At 41.4% G+C, this 19,062-nt stretch overlaps 1 protein-coding gene across 2 annotated transcripts in view; it reads right to left on the reverse strand.

Moving 5' to 3' along the window:
* SETD7 (SET domain containing 7, histone lysine methyltransferase) overlaps positions 1 to 18,569 on the reverse strand; it is a 41,108-nt gene extending 22,539 nt beyond the window's left edge. For both annotated transcript variants that reach the window (XM_058550098.1, XM_058550099.1), the window contains exons 1-2: positions 18,468 to 18,569; positions 10,298 to 10,427 (exon numbers count right to left, since the gene is read on the reverse strand). In XM_058550098.1, the coding sequence (XP_058406081.1) occupies positions 10,298 to 10,427; positions 18,468 to 18,507 (170 nt within the window). In that variant the 5' untranslated portion in view covers positions 18,508 to 18,569. The remainder of the gene's footprint in view (positions 1 to 10,297; positions 10,428 to 18,467) is intronic.
* Between the last annotated feature and the right edge of the window lie 493 nt (positions 18,570 to 19,062).

A 19,062-nucleotide genomic window follows, 5' to 3' on the forward strand; every position in this document is an offset into this window, starting at 1 on the left:
AAAACTACTTAATCTTCTATCTTCATTTTTAGGATTGCCAGATAAAATACAGGATGCTTGGTTAAGTTTGAATTTCAGATAAACAACACATTTTTAGTATACGTATGTCCCAAATATTGAATGGGAGATAGTTATACTAAAATATTTTTTGTTGTTAATCTGAAATACCATTTTAACCGGGTGCCCTGGATTTTTATTTGCTAAATGTGGAGACATAATGACTTTGGATTCTCAGCAGCTTTCAAAGGGTTACTGTGCGTGTTTGGGTAGAATTATCCCCTGACAGTCTAATCTGCCAATATTTCTCAGGTTTATGATCAAATCTACAAGGCAGGGGTCTTGTGATTCAGTTAAACAGTAATATGGACTTGCACATGTTCCCCTCTAACCATATCCAGTAGGTTGTCCCACACTCCCTTACAATGGAGCCCATCCTTATTAGCATCATAATACTAAGAACAAACTATTTCCTCTTAGCCCAAGTGACGTCAGATACACAAAAGCAAATTCTTAGGGCACTGGAGAGCAAAACTTACTGCATTATTTTTCAGCACCTGCCTGAGGAAACAGCTTAGCTTTCTCGGCAAATTTTTATGGTAGCTTGGAATCTGATGACAAAAGGGGCATGTTATTACATGAACTGGGTTCTCCAGGGCAATAGAAATGACAGGTTTTGAAATCCTCTGTCACTGAGGAAATAAAATAAAAGCTTCTCGGTGTGGTGTTAAAGGCATTACCTTTCTTTCTAACTGTTTCCTCCTCTAGAGGAGGTTGACAAACCGTGGCCTGCTGCCTGTTTTTGTAAATACAGTTTTACTGGAAGACAGCCATGCACATTCCTTTCCATATCCTCTATGGCTGCTTTCAAATTACAACAGCAGAGTTGAACAGTTGCAACAGAGACGGTATGTGGCCCCCAAAGCCTAAAATATTTACTACCTCCCTCTATACAGAAAAAGTCTGTTGACTTCTACTCCAGAATCCTCTGTTCACATTGGTTTATTCACTGGCCCCAAGCACACCTCTACATATCTTAGCTTCCAGGCTATATTTTCCTTGCTTCTTCCCTTAAAGCATGTAGAACCAAACTTTTAAACCCTGAGGACACATTCAGGAAAAAAAGTTATGGGTCACATTTTCTTTTTTTTTATCAAAACAAAAATAACTTCGGGATAATAATGAATATTCTCAAACCTCTGGTATTTTTCTATTCAGAAAAGAAATAAAATATGAGAAGATGGCACTAGTTTGTAGCCACTAAAGTGTTAATATCTGGTCATATTTGAGAAGTTGCTACAACGAAGTGGCTGTCTAATCTTTCCTGCTGAAACTGGATTGAGAGTTGTGTTTTAGAGGAAGTCTGCTCATCACTGGCCTAACCAGAGCCTACCCATCCTCCACATGGAGCCCTACTTCCCACAAAGTTTACCCCACCCTCATCGGAGCCTAGTTATGGACTATTACAGGACTTTCCATGTCTTTATCGATGATCAACTTATGTGTCCTATTTCTCTAACTGGATTATAAGCCCTTTATAGGAACAAATTAGGTATTATTTATCTATGTATCCCTGCCCTCACATATAAACATAGCATATCTTCAAGTGGTATTTTCTAAACGAAAGAACGGAAATGGGAACTGGGATAATTTTGCTTTGAGAAGATTGAGAGGGAATGTAACAATGTCAACAATGTTATTCAAGTGCAGGGAGTTTTCTTCATATGAAATATATGTGCATACAGTCTGCAAGTTAGGAAAATTTCTTAAACTCTCTATGCTTTCTTTCTTCACTTGTAAAGTGGAGCTACCAATAGGGTTGCTGCAAGGATTAAATGGGTTAATATACATTAAATGCTTAGAAGATGGTCTGACATACAGTGATTGCTTGATAAATAATAGCTATTATTATTAAAATGCGTATTCATGCATATGATGGTGAGCTTTCTACCGAGAAACTGGGCTTAAAACAACAACATCAGAGAAAGAGTTATGAGACACTGGAATAGATAGTTAAAGAAATTTACAAAACTGTTTTAAATCTGAAAAAACAAGCAAGAAAGATTTCTCTCGTCTGGAATAATTTACAAGTGACCCACCAAATGGGGGAAGGATAGAATAAATGCTTCTTTAAGAGAAAAAGCTAATATGTATTCATTGTAAAACAAACAAACAAACAAAAAAGAAATCAAGCACTATGAAGACGTAGAAAGTAGAAATTCCCAGTACTCTTACACAATTTGGCATATATCATTTAAGACTTTTTTCCATTTATATATCATGCATTTTCCCACCTTTTGTTGTTTTAACAAAAATAGGATCACACTATACACACTGTTCTTGACTCATTTTTTTTTAAAGTCCCTTTCAATGTCTTGGCAGATTCTTCAGTATGTTAAGAAACTAAAAAAATAGTCTTTCAATTGTTTGATTTTTCTGGCAACAGCAGCTGAATCAAATAACTGGAAAATGTAGAGGAAATTAAAACATCAATTTTAATTAAATTTCTTTCTCTGCATATACACATGGACCCATTTTCACCTGTTTTATCAAAGCTCTTGTACTTAAACCTCCAGTAATAAATTAAATTAGGAAATCTAACTTACAAAGAAAGAGAATTTTTATAACTGTTTACCTGGACTGATACATCTGCATTGTATTCAAATATTACTGTATTTTCATTTAAAAATTCTCTTTACTATTTGAATACACAAAAGTGTTCTTAGGAGACTTGACATCTTTGGCTTTTCCTTCATAGTTTTGGGGTCTACAAGGTTTGGGGCTTTCCACCTCACGAGGCATAAACTCTGTTCCTTTCCTTTCGTCAGGTGTAGTAAAATAAGAACCAAGAGGGAAATTTAAAATAATTCATAATTCTACTTTAAATTCCCATCTCTAACCAAATTAAATTGTGACTCTTAGTATTAAAACATTGTTTTAGAAATTCCTTTATATGACAATATATATTATCTCTTAAAATATTGAAAACTAAGAAAAGAAGAACATCAGCAACAAACCCAAACCATCTGCAAAGGCTGTATCCAACCAGAAGCTTCCACTTCTTCCAAGGTGCGATAAGCAAGCTGGAAGGAGCACTATAATGCTTCCATGTAACATACTGCGCTATTTTCAAAGTCTTTTATCCTTTAATAGAAGGAGTATGAGTCTGTAGGATCTGATTATTACAAAGGCTCAAGACAACAGTAAAATAGTTGAGGAACAATTAGTGAAATTTAGTTTTGCTCTCTAAAAACAAACCCTAAGAAAACTCTGCTAGCCATTGTTATCAACTAATAATAATAATAACAATAATGATAAAAGACCATCATCATCATCATCCATTGTTGACCTTGAGGGCATTACGCTAAGTGAAATAAGTCGGAGAGAAAGACAAATATTGTATGTCCTCACTTATACGTGGAATCTAAAGAAGCCTAACTCAGAGAAACAGAGCGTAGGATAGAGAGTAGAGTGGTTGCCAGGGATTGGGGAATGGGGGAAATGGGGAGATATTGGTCAAAGGGTACAAACTTCCAGCTATAAGATAAATAAGTTCTGGGCATCCAATGTACAGCATGGTAATTATAATTAACAATACTGTATTATATACTTGAAAGTTGTTAAGAGAGTAGATCTTAAATATTACCACCACACACACAAAAATGGTAATTATGTGAGGGGATGGAGGTGTTAACTAACCTTATTGTGGTAATCATTTCTCAGTATATACGTATATCAAATCATCACATTGTACACCTTAAACTTACATATGTTATGTCAATAACATCTTAATAAAACTGGAAACAAGTGTAGACACAGAGCAACAGAAAAAAAAATCCACGCTTCCCTGTGAGCGCTGACCAGGTCCCCTCCACCCTACAACGTCTTTACAGGTTTTCTCATTCAGTCTTGTGGGAGATCAAGATTTGGCCACCCTGAAATCTATCTCTTTACCTTGGTTGTTTTCTCTAGGGACATTTGACCTCCCCCACTAACTGCCTAAAGAATTTGACATGGTAGCTCCTTCCTGGAACAGATCTATCATGATGGCTGTAAAGATAACGTAGGGTAAATGTTACAATAGGAAAGGCACCAACAAGCCCCTCTTATCAGAAGTTCTGTCTCTCTGGCCACATTCTCTGGATGACCCTGCGAAGAGATGCCAGGCAATCATTTACGTTTATAAGGGAAATCTCCATTTGTAAAGGTATCTCCCTCTCTGTATTGGGAAGAGGGGGGAGAGCTCATTTCTAGAGACTTATCAATGTGGAAGGTGAGGCTTTGGGCTGCATAATAACCTTACTCTTGTTTACTGTGCTTTAATGGTAATCTCCTGTAACTGACTCCCCCCACCCCCAAAATCCTCCTTTGTCATTGGCTGAACGTGGTATTTAAGACGAGAATTTGTGCTATTGTGTTGAGAAACGCAGTGTCCCTGCTTTCTCCCATGTATACATGTTATTAAACTTGGTATTATTTTCTCCTGCTAACCTGTCTTGTTGATTATTTGGCCAGCCAGAAGAACCTTAAGGGAAAGGGCAGAGGGAGATTCTCTCTCTTCCCCCGACAGTCTCCACAACTCGGAGAAGTAGATACAATTATCTCCATTTTACAAAAGACAAAGAGGGCAACTCGCTAGAACAGGGCTCCTCTCAGTTAATTCCTCAGGAAAACCTTCCATCAATCTGCCAAGCTCCTACCAAGTTGTTCAAGCTCCTACGAGAAAGTAACTGAATTCACCCTAGGACTCCTCTGAACTTTTCACAATTACAGCTAATGAGTGACTTCAAGTAAAATTAAAGCATAGAAGAAAGGCAGTCAAGATCATAGGTATTTCTTTGTTTCTAGTTAGAGGTGGGTAGTAGATGTAATGAAAAGATGGGAGGCTCTGGAATTGAACTCACCTTGGGTTGAATCTCAGCTCTACCCCTTAGTAACTAGGTGACTTTGGGCAAGTTCTTTAACTACTTTGTGCCTTAGTTTCTTCATATGTAAAACAGAATTATAAAACTACTTCACAGATTGTTATGAAGGCAACGTGTCCAGTGTTGAACAAATGATAGGTACTCAAAGTTATCCTTCTCTTTTCCTCTCCCTGTGGAAAGGAAAGGATACTCTTCTTGTACGTCACAAAATTTTTACCTTAATCAGAAGTGTTCATTAGAATACAAATGAATGTATTTGTTGAGCCTGGTTCCAACAAAACCTGGATGACTGTCAGGAACATAGAAGGGACTTTTGCCTTGTGTGGGAGGTTAGAATATATGACTTCAGGAGTCCATTCCAATTCCAATTTCTCTGAAATGTGACCAAGCACTTTCTAAAAACCAAACACAAGGGATTCTGCATGGACTTGTCACCTGGAAAATGTCAGCCTTTCTCAGTGGCTAATCAGATGGGCAGCCTCACTTAGGTTATTTGGCCAATGATAACTTGTAAGGAGCTCTCTTAGCTGGACATATTAATACAGCAAATCAACCTCAGAAAATGAACTGGGCACAGGAGAATGAAGTCATGGAGTAGGAAATAATACTTTGAAATCTAATTGGCATGTCAAGGAGAAGCAACAACAATATAAAAAAAAAACTGAATGCAGTAACTCATCTCTGTCTAATAATCAGGCTAAAAACCACGTGATTCCCTAATATTACACAGCCCAAAGCCAATCTGTATTGAAATACTTCTTTCTCGTTATCGTTCTAGGATTTCGAGAAGTCCTGCTAAATTGTCTTTACATCTATAAATCTTGGTTGAAATGAGACTAATTAAGGAACAAAATACATTAAAAATAACATCCAGAATTGGAGATTAGTATAAAAATTAGAGACGTGTATATCAAAGTATTTTGCCTAATAAACATTTTCATAATACCCCACAGTATTCCAGTGAATCCACTGATGCCAGATTGACTCCAGAGCCACACCAACAAAGCCTCAAGATTCCTTTCTCCTGGATACATAGACATTTTTATCTCAGACTAGAGCAGGTGTTAAGAAGTCCCAATTCCCTACTCTTCAGACAATTTTCTTCTTTTTTTTTTAAAAAAAGGGAAGGGCCAACCCGGTGGCATAGTGGTTAAGTTCACGGGCTCCGCTTTGGCAGCCCAGGTTCGTGGGTTTGGATCCTGAGCATGAACCTACACACTGCCCATTGAGCCATGCTGTGGCGGTGTCCCACATACAAAATAGAGGAAGATGGGCACAGATGTTAGCTCAGGGACAATCTTTCTCAAGCAAAAAGAGGAAGATTGGCAACAGGTGTTAACTCAAGGCCAATCTTCCTCACCAAAAAAATAAAAATAAAAATAAAAATAAAAAAGGGGAAGAATGGAAAACAGCTGCTTGAAAAGACAATTTTCAAAACAAGGTCGATTTTCACATTCATTCCTCATTTGTGGCATAAACTATCTGGTAAAGAATGAGTGGTCTGACTTTAGGTTTCGGACTTAATAAGCTGGTTGTAGTAACTTAGCTCTTCTATTCTACATTTTGTCATACAGCGAAGGAAAAACTGTTGATTAAAATCTAAAAGCTAGCAAACATTCTGAAGTTGAGACAATAGTAAAAAGGTAAACCATGTACATTTTGGCTATTGAAACTTAATTTAGAGATTTAGAAATAGATAGCTATTTCCTAATTTTACCTTGAATATATCTAATTAACATACTTAAATTCTCAGCCAACAGTGGTTACCTCTGTGACATGAGGGCGAGGGCAAAAAACTGGGAGCACATTCACTTTTTACATTTCTGTATTTCTTGAAGTTTTTTAATTCTACCAAGCATTTGCCACATAATGCAATTTAAAAATAAAATATTCTGCTTCTATAGAGGGACTTGGTTAAAAAATTTAACAGGGCCATTTTTCCTGGTGATCTGAATATTTAAAATTAGTATTCAGGTTTATCATATTCTGCGATAAGGGAAAAACTGATTCTAGAATTTTCTTGATACAAATTCATATTTGTTTGAAACCTTCTCATACATCACACACCTAATTAATGGCATAGATTGTGGTGATGGACGTATCCTTAACTCCAAACTCATCGAGTTGTATACACTAAATATGTACAGCTTTTTGTATGTGAATCATACTTCAATAAAGTGGTTTAAAAAAAAAATCACATACTTGGGTTCAGGTTTTATATAAGATTAGTATGCATCAGGCCAAATCTTATGTCAACATGCTTTATGATTTTCCAAACACAGCTTCCCGCAATTGCAAACACACCCTTTGCTGGGAAGATAAGCCAGCACTACAGGTTTGAACAACTTTCTTAAACTCTAACAGAAACTTTTTGTTTCCTCACCTATTTCAAAACCTTGATCTCAGCCTTTCTTGGGGAAATTTTTCCAGACCAAAGCCTCTTGACTGGCAGTAAAGGCATAGAGTTCCCACTTTATTTTACCTAAACACATCAGACCTTAAAAACTGGGAGTGGTAATAGAGAGAAAAATTAATAGACAAATGTACATTAACATGCATTCTTAATTTAAGTGTAATTTACATGTAAATTAGTCATTTAAACTAATTTATTTACATGTAAATTAAGGTGTATTCTTCATGTAGAAACAACTGACTTCTTTATGACCAAATCTTGCATCCCCCTTAGAAAGACCTTATAGATGCCATGGCCTTTTTTTCAGTCCTAAGAATATCTCACTAATTTTTACAGCAATCCTTTTAGCAGATGTCTCATAACATGATCAGCACTGGGCTTAAGAAAAAAGGTGACGAGAACCTGTCACCACATGGCTTCATCACATGTTATTTTGCAAGGATACTGACCTTCTCCTCTCAAGGTATTAGTCCCCATCCATCTGAAGAAGGTGAACAAAGTTAACGTCTCAAGGTGCTCACTAATACCATCATTTTTTGAGTCTACTATTTGACCTAAGTCTCTACAGATGTTTCAGTGGTAGGTATAAAACCTAGTGAATTGGTGCCTCAAAAAGATAAAAAAATTATATCAATTTATTTCTATCCGATAGACAGTTATTGGCTTAGTGCTTCAGCCTGACCTAGAGTTTCAAGCTTTTTCATGTCATGAACACATGGAAATGACTGCATTTGTATGATACCTTGGGGTAACTGGATGAAGCTGCTTGGAGCCAGAAGTGACTAGCTTGACAGAAGGAGGGAGGTGCTCGTGGAGTGTCAGGCCCCACTCAGCACCCGAGGGCTGAGGGGATCAGTATCTCGGAGCTAACATGCAGCTATTCTTGGCACGCTGGTTCAGAAGCTCACTCTAGCCCATCAATACTCTGTGTCTCAGGTTGTGAAGTAAGCAAGTAACCAACATGAAATTCAACCAAACCTGCCGGACTGTTTTCCCAGAGTCAATCAATTACTGGGTATGATCATCAAACTACTAGATTTAAAGCATGAGTGTGTGTGTGTGTGTGTGTGTGTGTGTGTGTGTGTGTATGAGTGGGTGTTCTGGGTGAATTCTACTCTCTCAGCAAGAGTGTTTTTTTTTTAGTATCAAATTAAGAGAAAGTGCTATGAAGCATAATAGATGAAACACACACAGACTCTGCCCTCAAGGAAACCTTTGCCCTATAGGGGAAACGAGACATTTACGAGTGTGTGTGTGTGTGTGTGTGTGTGTGTGTATACACACACTTGTTGAACGATTAAAATAATAATTGCAGCATGCGGTAAAAAGTAACACCTTCCAGAAAAGAGCTCTAACTGCTATGGCAATGAGGCAGGAAGTGTCCCTCTGGGCAGGCTAAAGGGATCAGGAGAGGAGAAAGCACTGACACCAAATCTTGAAGGAGGACTCTACGTGACTCAGGGACCCACCAGGCATTCCCAGGAGAGGGAAAGAAAGGAAGTAACATAGCTGACCATTTAAAATGTACATTTTATAAGCAAAGCTCTGCTAAAAAAAAGGTGGGATATGGGATTGCAGGCAATGGGAAAGAGAAGGTTGGAATTAACAACTAAAAGGAAATTTTACAAAAGTTCTGTGATGGGTTTTTACTGCTTTCCTCACCCCTCCTTATGTCAGATCATTGAGAGCCTGAGGAACTGTTAATATCTTTAAAAACAACTCACTCCACCTACAGAAACAGGATGCTGGGTCACAAGCCAGTCCCTGTGATCAGCCTTCAACTGCCAGCTTAGACATTTCCTTTCCCAAAGGAATTCCAAGATTTAGGAAGCTTCGGCTTATTACCAATGTCGGGAGCTTAGTAAGTGGTGCTATGTCCCACAGAATCCTATAACCTGCTTTAGCTAAATCCATTTCTGTACTACCCAATCAAGTGGTCTGAAAAGAGCTGGTCCTTCCATGGCTCTGAATTCCTCTAAATGCTTGAGAAATTCACATGGTCACTATTTCTGAAGTTGACATGCTTTAAAAGTCATTGTTGGAAAGCTGGGCTCGTGCAACTCCATCTCTTCTTGAAAGAGAGAAGTCGTACAGTCATTTCCAGCTATCTCAAGAGAGTAAGAAGCTTCTGACTCATAGCTTCCTCATACAAGAGGTAAAAGCAAAGTAAAAAGAACCCTGCTGTGAAAAATATTTTAACTAAAGGTAGAACATAGAAAATACTAGTTTTGACATCAGCATTAAGGTATCTCACAGTTATCCCAAAGACAAGCATTGAGAACGCCGTGAGCCTGGAGCTGTACATCTCTTCTGTCTGCCTGTCCGTGTCTTACTGCTTGCACTGTGATGCTGTGGCTTTGAACAACTTTGCTAAATATTTTCTTGACCCCATCTCATGAGGAAAGAGCAACATGCTGAGAAAATTATGAAGCTGCAGAACCAACGAAGCGGCCGAATCTTTCTTTAGGGTATCAAGAAACCAGAGTGTGACGACTCGGAGAGCGGGCTAAATGCAATGGAGTGTGCATGACACTTGGAAAAAAGTGTGAATCAGTCACTACTGGAACTGCATAAACTGGCCCCTGACAAAAATGTCCCCAGTGGCAAGATTTCATTGAGACTCATGACCTGAATGAGCAAGTGAAATCCATCAAAGGATCAGGTGTACCAGATGGGGGTCCCCGAATCTGGCACGGCAGAGCATCTCTTTGACAAGAACACTTTACGAGGCAGTGATGATGGAGCTAAGCCTTTAGCTAAGCCTAAGGCTTCCCCATAACCACGGGGGTGACTTCCCTGGTCCCCAAAGCAGTGCATGCATGTTGGGGTTACTTTTACCTTGTCTATAAGTTGTACCAAAACATCCACTTAAATTCTTTCCTTTGTATCATTCCTTCACATAAAGTAATTTGGTAACCTCCCCCCAACACCAAACAAAACAAAACAAAACTGTGAGTGCTACCTGCCGTCAAAGAAGAAGAACTTCCCTCGTCCATTCTTTTCTCCGTGAACAAAGTTCCCCTCAAATCTGTCGGTGGAGGAGTAGGTGACTGTGCAGAACCCATGCGGTAATCCATCATCATCCAGGTGCCCTGGAGAAAGGGAACCACAAGGCAAATCTTAACACCTTCAACGCTCCCCCACCTATGCGTCAGCCTTCAGGCGCTGCCAGTAAGTCCCCTGAGCAGCCAAAGCACCCTTCCCTGCCCGAGGGGATAGTGAACGCAAAGGCTTCTCACCTCGCCTGCATCAGCACTATCAACCCGACTGTTATGTACACTTTGTGAAAGGACGGGTCCACAATAGAGGGACTTAGACACATTTCAGAATATGAACCAAAGATAAGCTTGCATTTTACTGGGGACTGAGAGTTATTACAGTAATAACATCTGTAGTGCATGTTTCAATTTACCAAGTACTTTCCCTCACAGTACCTGTCATATTTGGAATTAAGGCCCCCAAACTCTCATGCTTAACAGAAATGTGGTCGACATAGCACCGTTTCATAGTCTATTGCCAGATACATTGTCTTTGCAATAACTTATCTAATTCTAGAACTAGGTATACAACATGATTTTATATATCATTCTGCAGTATGATGTGGAAGACTGCTAGCAAGGCAACTTCTGAAAACCCCACACTCAATGCTATTTGTCACTCAAACAACAAGGGACATAGCCAGTCTCTAAAACTGCCCTAATATTTATGCGCCTCATCGTACTAACACCTGGCCTCAAGAGTCCTAAGCTTGAACTTAAGCTTAAACTTGAATGTACTGCTTTATTTTACAAAATCTTTCAGCTTTGAATGTTTAGTCATAACTTTGTCATATACCCTCTACCACTGTGTTCAGAGGGTTTGTGTTTTAAAAGTAGCTAGAAGTATCCACGTGGCCATTTAAGCAGTGATTTTGAACAACAGCAGCAGGTATTATACTGTGATCTTTATTTATTTTTTATTAATAATTTTATTTATTTACTTTTCCCCCAAAGCCCCAGTAGATAGTTGTATGTCATAGCTGCACATCCTTCTAGTCGCTGTACATGGGACACGGCCTCAGCATGGCCGGAGAAGCGGTGCGTCGGTGCACGCCCGGGATCCGAACCCCGGCCGCCAACAGCGGAGTGCTCGCACTTAACCGCTAAGCCACAGGGCCGGCCCCTACTGTGATCTTTAAAGTGCTGGTTCTTCCTGGATCACAGATTGGTATCTTCTAATATTTATGTTTACAGTCAATGTTTAGGTTTTTTATTACTGTCTTCATATTTCACAAAACCCAGAAATCACCTCACTGGTGTCTCCCCAATCATTCTGGTGAGCTGATTGTGCAGAGGTGGGTGAAAAGGAAGGCAGTAGGTAATCTACTGGCTTTTTCCTGGGTTAATGACCTGGGTCACAGATGAAAAGGTATAAAAGCATTAAACACTGTGAGCAATGCAGGGACATTAAACACTTAAATGTGGCTTCCAGATGGCTCACAGATATAAAAGAAAACACAAACCACATCACCACAATGAATGCTTTAATCTCCTAAAATGGTTTTTTCTAAAGTGATAAGAGAATATCATCCCTTAGAAGAGATGGAAAGGAAGCATTCCTATAAGGAACAAAAAAAAAAGCTCTTTATTCATATCCTTGATTACATAAACATGAAACAACAACGAACAAATACACCGTTTCATTGCTACATCTGACTCTGTATAGAATGAGTTACCTAGAATATATTACAATAAAACATGGCTCTTAAATAAATCACAATTGGTAAGGTTCCTTTCCTCTTAACACAAATTTTTTCTATCAAGGGCCAGGAAATTAGTGGTTAGGAGGGAACTAGGCCATAATTGCTTTCTTCTTGCTCAAAAATCAACTGTACATGACATAATTCAATGACACGAGTCATATGTAATAATTTGGACAATTATTTTCCAAATATCTAATGTTGACGTTTCTCTCATTGCAATAAGTTAAATCTACTTTTTTTTCTTTTCATGAAAAAAAAAAAGACACTCAATGTATAGCTAAAAACTTTTATGAAATGTTGTTGAGACCAAATCAAATTTGGCTATTAACATTCCTATGAATTTAGCATTCTACTTTTGATTTAGGTATAAATATCAGAATAATCATTTTAGCCTTATATTGAAGTATTTACTAATTTGTTGAAAATGCTCTCCCCATAGGAAACAGTTCACATATTTCAGACTTCAAAAAGTTAATGTTTGATAAAATTTTTTATTCTACTTTAGATCAAGAGAAATATTATGATTAACATGAACACTAAGGGAAAAAAAAACTTGATGTAAATTCATTTCCACCTTCCCTCAGTCACAGTGTTCTATCCTATGTCTGAATAAAACACTGCAAGTGCACCCTCAGCAACGGAATTTAGATATTACAGAAAACGAGAAGTGTCTAATGCACACTAAAAGCACTTGAGGGACAGTACTGATCCCAACTGAGATGAAAGCAAAAATATGAACCCCGCTCCAGGAAAGATACTTGTTTCAATGCCTCTTTCAACAGGCCAGTGAAGAGGGGTTCCACCACCTTCTTAGTCTCCAGAGAGAGAGAGGAACAGAGAAGAGTTGCTGAATGATGGCCACTTCTCTGGTGACATTGGTGACATCGTGTATGTAGAAGGAGCTGCTCAACACTGCCCTTCCATTTCAAAGGTCTTAGGTTGCTTGTTGTGAGAAAATTCTAAAATCTCCTTCTCTCAGAGCACAGCAGGGCCCCCTTGTTGGCTTGTTTGTTTTGTTTTCTTCCAAAAGGAGGACAATGTGATCAATTAACAGGATGTGATCAATTAACAGGCCCCATTAACTGGAGCTAGATATTGAGGGTTGTGATCATTCAAGATTTCCACCCTGAATATTTAATAGCCTGGAGTGGTTGTCCCAGCAGTAGAACTTTAAAACAGCAGCCACAACCAAAACAATAACAATAACACAGAGACTTTCCGAAGAAAGAACTGTAGGGAAGAGAAGAGATTGTGTTGCTATGTCCTCACATCTCTTTTCAACATTAGTGCTGGAAGAGCTTCTGGTACAACTCTCGTTCAAATGCCATTTGGACAATAAGATTATATAATATTTGTCTTGTCAGAAATAGTGAATTTACTGGAGAGGGATACTGATATACAGAGAAGAAAAAAGTTTGCGTGCCTACTATGCATCTGGCACTGGGTTCTGTGCTTTCCTTTTATCTAAATTAAACCTCACAACAATCTCCCAAGTTCCAATGTTATAGACGAGGAAGCCAATACTTTGTGACTTGCCCAAGAAACACAGTAACCACTCTGAATGTGCTAACAAATGCTGAAAGCTCCTTCCCCAAGTCTTCCAATTCCCTTTCTCTCTAGATAAGGGCAAACAAGCAACTCCCGTTCTTCCCTGCTGATGGTGGAAGAAGGTACCTCTAAAGAGGCAGGTGTGCCCAGGTCCCAGGGAGAGAAGTGGGAGAACCTTTGTAGTTAAAATAATTCTCATAGAACCACCAGGATTTTCAATAGCATATCCTGGTTGCAAATTCCTATCCTTTCCAAGTGTTACCTAACTCAAAGAGAAACACTAGTCCTCCTTGCTCTGACTGAGGCCAATTTGTAAAATGTGCCAACTCAGCCAACAGCCTTCCAGGCCAGTTCCCACTAAACAGAGGTTGGACACAAGGCCCCAACAACAAGGACAAATCACTTGAATGACTGCTCTGTGTTGATAATGCTGTCCCAGCTCATGTACCGTGTATCTCTCCACAGCATGATTTTAAATATTTATAGAAGTTAGAGAAAAGGAAAAAAGTGTAAAGGTTTCACAAGTGTACTTTTTCACTTTGTTCTAAAAATCATTATCTACTGAATAGATAGACAGTTAAATTTTTCCCCTTGAGTTACCTCTGAGCTTTTTCCTTAACCTGATGAGAGCCAGGCCTGTATTCCAGGCAGTGATGGTCCATCTCGGCAAAGGAAATTCCCTCTGGATCAGACACCAGGCTGCTTACTGCCTCAGGCTTACTCACAGGAGATCTGAGACTGGGGTGTGTGTGTGTCTCAGAACAAGAGATCCTTACACACAATCTTGGTTTTGTAGAATAGAACTGCTTAAAAATAATAATAATAATAATAAAAGGCAAGCTTATTCTGTTTAGTGCAAAGAACATGCCCTCGTGATGATGCATTTACACTGCTTGTTAAAAACGTAATTTGATTTTTGAGGGTAATTCTTTGCAAGAGCTCAATTATCAATTGTCAGGGTCATAATTTTAATGTGTGATCCACACAGACGGGGTGCTACCAGCACACTTAGCATGCATTTTTCCTAAGCACAGAGCATGAGCAGTCTTATTAGAGACAGGCAGGATAAGATATTAGGGGGACTGTTAAAAATATTCTTGATATTTTGAGAGGGTTGAGGCAGTGGAACACTGAGATGCTTGTTTTCATCCCGGCTCCTTAGTTCTGGGGATTCTGATAGTTTCCCTTTTTGAGGATTCTTCCTGAGTATCTCCTATATGTTTCCAGGCTTTTCTTTTTTCCTGTCCTCAGAACCACACATCTGAACTATTGCAAAGAGCCTTCTAGGTGATCGCCTCACCTGCTCATTACTGCCTTCATCTCATTCTCAGAGCAGAGCTCGAATGCTGCCATTCCCAGCTCTAAAGAGCCCCACGGTTTCCCATGGCTTCCAGCACGAAGCCTGTGACACAGACTCCTTTCCTTGTCTTACCCTCCACTTTTCTCCTTCTGGGTCCTGTGTTACAGCAGAACCGAATGATTCATCTCTGAATGTGCCTGCATAATTCCGTATCTCTATGTCATTACTCACAAAGTTCCCCTCTCAACTCAACTCCATGCCACCTCTTCTGGGAAAACTTTCCCTGTCTCCTTCCCCAAGCTGGAAGTAATTTTTACTTCCTCGCAACTACCGTAATTCATCTGTTTAGATATGACAGATTTATTTGAAATTATATTAGGAAACACGCTATATTCATCTTTGTATCTATGGATAGACAAAGAAACAGATACAGTAATAAAATATTTCTGTTCCCAAAGCTAAACATCTCTCCCCACTGAACCAATGAGCCTCAAAGTGTTTTTAAAAATCTATGGCAGGAGCTCAGGTCGAATTTGCAGGCCCTCTGAGGCCCAGGGCTTGCTGCCTTCCTAAGGAGCACAGCCAATACACGTACTCAGCCACTCCCTCCACCACAACCTCCCCCGCCCCCCGCCCCGGGGGATTCATCCGCTCTGAGTTTACAACTTCACCCAAGCTACAGTTCCACCCCGACAGAGAACCAAAACGGATATGATGTGACAAAAGACACTTAAACTCAAGTCCTGAAGAGACCAATTTCTTCCCTAGAGTAAATTTCTAAGGAGGAAGAAAAAGGATGTCTGTTGCAGAGGCTGTAAGTTAAATTCTTTCCCTAGATGTGTTTTTCTGAAAGTCACTGAACTCTATCAGAACCAACTCTCTAAAAAATTACCACTGATAAAGAGTGCTACTGACATAATACTTAACTGCTGCTTCCAAACTCAGTTACCAAGTATTTCATATATTTGGCTGACTCATTAAAAATAAAAAATAAGAAAAATGGAAGAAGACAGTTGGGTACAGTGGAGTGGGGTTCTAGAGGTCCAAACCGGTCTCCCACTCCCCACTGAGTGTCCCTGGAGTAGTTCTTAACTTCTCCATGCCTCAGTTCCCTCCTCTGCAAAATTAGGATAATATTAGTACCCACCTCCTAAGACTAAATGGATAATGTGCGTGTGAGGCATTTAGCACAGAGCCTGTACAAAATAAGAACTAAACAATTACAGCAATGATAACAATAGCTAAGACAATGAAATTACTGAGAACAGAGGCTTTGTTTATGGAGAGAGGTAGGTTAGTTGGTACTTAAACACCAAGATATTCAGACTAGCTTTAAACTAGTCCCCATGCGTGTGTTAGATGTTAACTAAAGACTATTCCGGACGGCACTAAAAAGGCCAAGCAGGGCTGGAGAAAAGCCCACTGGTGCAGTTTACTGCGAGTACTCATGCATACTGTAGACACTGTGTGAGTTGGAGCCTTAGAAGCTTTTAAGGACTTAAAAAGTCTGTGTTACTATAATCGTTTACTGGTAGGTACAGCTGAGTGACCACGTGTCCTGGATTGCCCCAAACATTCAAGGCGTATGCCAATTGTCCCAGCATGAATATCCATAGTGACCCCTCTCCTTCTCAGGCATGTTCTGATTTTGGGCAATAACGTATATGGTCACTCTATATAATAGAACTTTCCTTGTTTATATAAAGAACTTTCTCTGTTTCTATCCATTGGCAAGCTCAAAAACAACACTGATATATTTTCTCAAGTTTCTTGTTCACATTCTGCAGCGAGCCTGGAGACCATGGACAACTGGGGCTTATATTTCTAGACAGCTTCAGAGGGGAACGTGGTTTAACCCGGGGAGCACGGACCATGATCAAAGGTTTGCATGACATTTTTACAAGTAAAAGTAAACTTTGAAGAATGAGAGCAAGCCCTAACAATTTGAGAAGAGCATTTTTCATTTATCTTTCATAACATGAAGGCACAAGAAGTCAATAACTTAAATAATAAGAAGGCTTCCAATGGATCAACTCAAACAATGTCTTTGGGCCCCAGTAAACCCCAACATTGGCTTTACTTATTAGAGAAATAAATAGTTCTGTGAGTTCACAACATTGTGAAATTAAAACAACAAACACTTTTCAAAGCTGGATGAAGAAATGTTTTAATAGTTACATTAGAATGGATACCTTTTAGAGAATTCAGAAATATTATTCCACTTAATCTCATCCTCAGACCCCAGGAGCACTGCAAAAGGAGTCAATTATGTTTTATAAAAACATAACAACTAATTTCTTCTCCCACAGTAGCAATGACTATGTATCCTTATGCATTTGTACAGTGTTGCCACTTTGTTTTCCTTTACCATTTATGAGAATTTGTTTCTACCAATTAAACACAAACCAGATTCAACCAAAAGCTAAAAATTATTCACTTAGATGCTTAGTTTAAAATATTTTGGAATAATACCACACAACACTGCAAAACATCACGACGTAGTCTGAGGTAGAATCAAATAAATAAACACGCTCAAGAGTATCTTCCAGGATTCGCTGTTACAAAATCATAACATCCCATGACACAAACAACGAGATTGTATAACGTCCCCACCTCGCTTTTTAGAACTAGCAAAAAAAGAGGTGGAGAAACTCAGCAAAACAAAGTGGCGAGAAAAGTCGGGGGAGGGGCGCTAGAAGAGAAGGGGCGGAGAAACACGACACCAAGGCGGTGATATCACCCGCAGCCAACTGCATGGAATTCAGAAAGTTAAGTGTCACCCAGCAATTTCGGCCCGGGCTTGCGGCGCGCCTGCACAGCGTGGCGGCGGCCCGGGCTCGGAAGCAGGAAGGGGGAGGGGGCGGTGTGACTGAGTTCGCTCGGGGGCAGCAGAGGAGAGGGCCACCCGCCTCCCGGTCGGCGCGCGTTCGAGCCCCGGGTCTGGAGTCTCGTCCAGTGCCCTGCAATGATTTCATCTTTTCGGAGGAGCGGCCGCTCGGGCCGCTGCTGCCACGTGCGAGGTTCGGCCCTGTGCGCTGCGCAGGGGAACCGACCCGAACGCCGCCGCGGTCACCCCGGGTCGCAGCGGTGAGCGGAAGAAAAGGGCTGGCGGCCGGACAGGGGCTCGGGGTTGCCAAAACCGGGCGGGGGGGGTTGCTCCGCAGAGACCTCGGGTCTCAGGGGGCTGTCCTCCTGCGCACCCCCCCCCTTCAATCCCCAAAAGGGGGAAGGCCAGAGTGCGGGGCAGGTTTCGCAACTCCGAGGGCGAATGGAGGCGGTGGCCAGGCGGGATGGAACAGCCGTGCCCTCCCGGGGGCTCCGGCCCGGCGGAGCCCCGTTCCCGGCCTGCGCCTCGCCGCGCAGTGCGCGCTCCCGGCGGCGTGGCCGTGGCAGACTGGCCCCTGCCGAGCCGGGCAACGGGCCACCCGCGCAGGGGACAGTGGCGACCGCGGGGCCCGGCGCCGCGCGGGTCGCAGCCCGCCACTCCTTCCGCGTTCCGAGCCCTCGGCGCCTCCTCCCCCGGCCCCAGAGAAATGCTTGTACCTTCCACCGCCTCCTCCACCATTTCGTCGTCGCTATCCATGGCGGCTGCGGACCCTGCCCAGCTCGGGGCCGCGCGGCTGCCTCCCGTCCCTCTGGGTGCTCCTGGCGGCTGAGCGAGCGCTGGGGCTGAACCCTGCGAGTTTGGAGGAGGAGGAGGAAGAGGAGGAGCAGTCGGGGCAGGCTCGCACTGCCTCCCCCTACAGCCCTTTCAATGCCTTGGCCTTCAGCTGCTGCGGCAGCAGCCGTCCTCCCTCCTTTCGCCCACTTGCCCCTCGCCTCCGGGGCTCCGGGGTGCCGCCGTGGCCGCCGCCGCCGCTGCAACTTTCTCCTGTAATACCCCCTCTTTGTTATGGAGCAGCTGATCCGCTGACATCACCCAGCGCCGGTGCGCTCCCTCCCTCGCTGATTGACAGTTCCCTGTCCCTTCCCAGAAGTAAGGCTCCTTAAAACGAAAGGCGCTCCCTGTCCGCGCTGACTCGGCGCGCCAGCCACCCGGCCCCCGGCCCATCAGGGTTTATCTTTTGCTTCTTCGCGGCTCGGTGCGCTCCGAGCGCGCCACGCGGTCCTGGGCGCCGCGGGCTTCTCGCGGGCACTT

The sequence above is a fragment of the Diceros bicornis genome, chromosome 11 (assembly GCF_020826845.1).
Source record: "Diceros bicornis minor isolate mBicDic1 chromosome 11, mDicBic1.mat.cur, whole genome shotgun sequence".
NCBI lineage: Eukaryota > Metazoa > Chordata > Mammalia > Perissodactyla > Rhinocerotidae > Diceros > Diceros bicornis.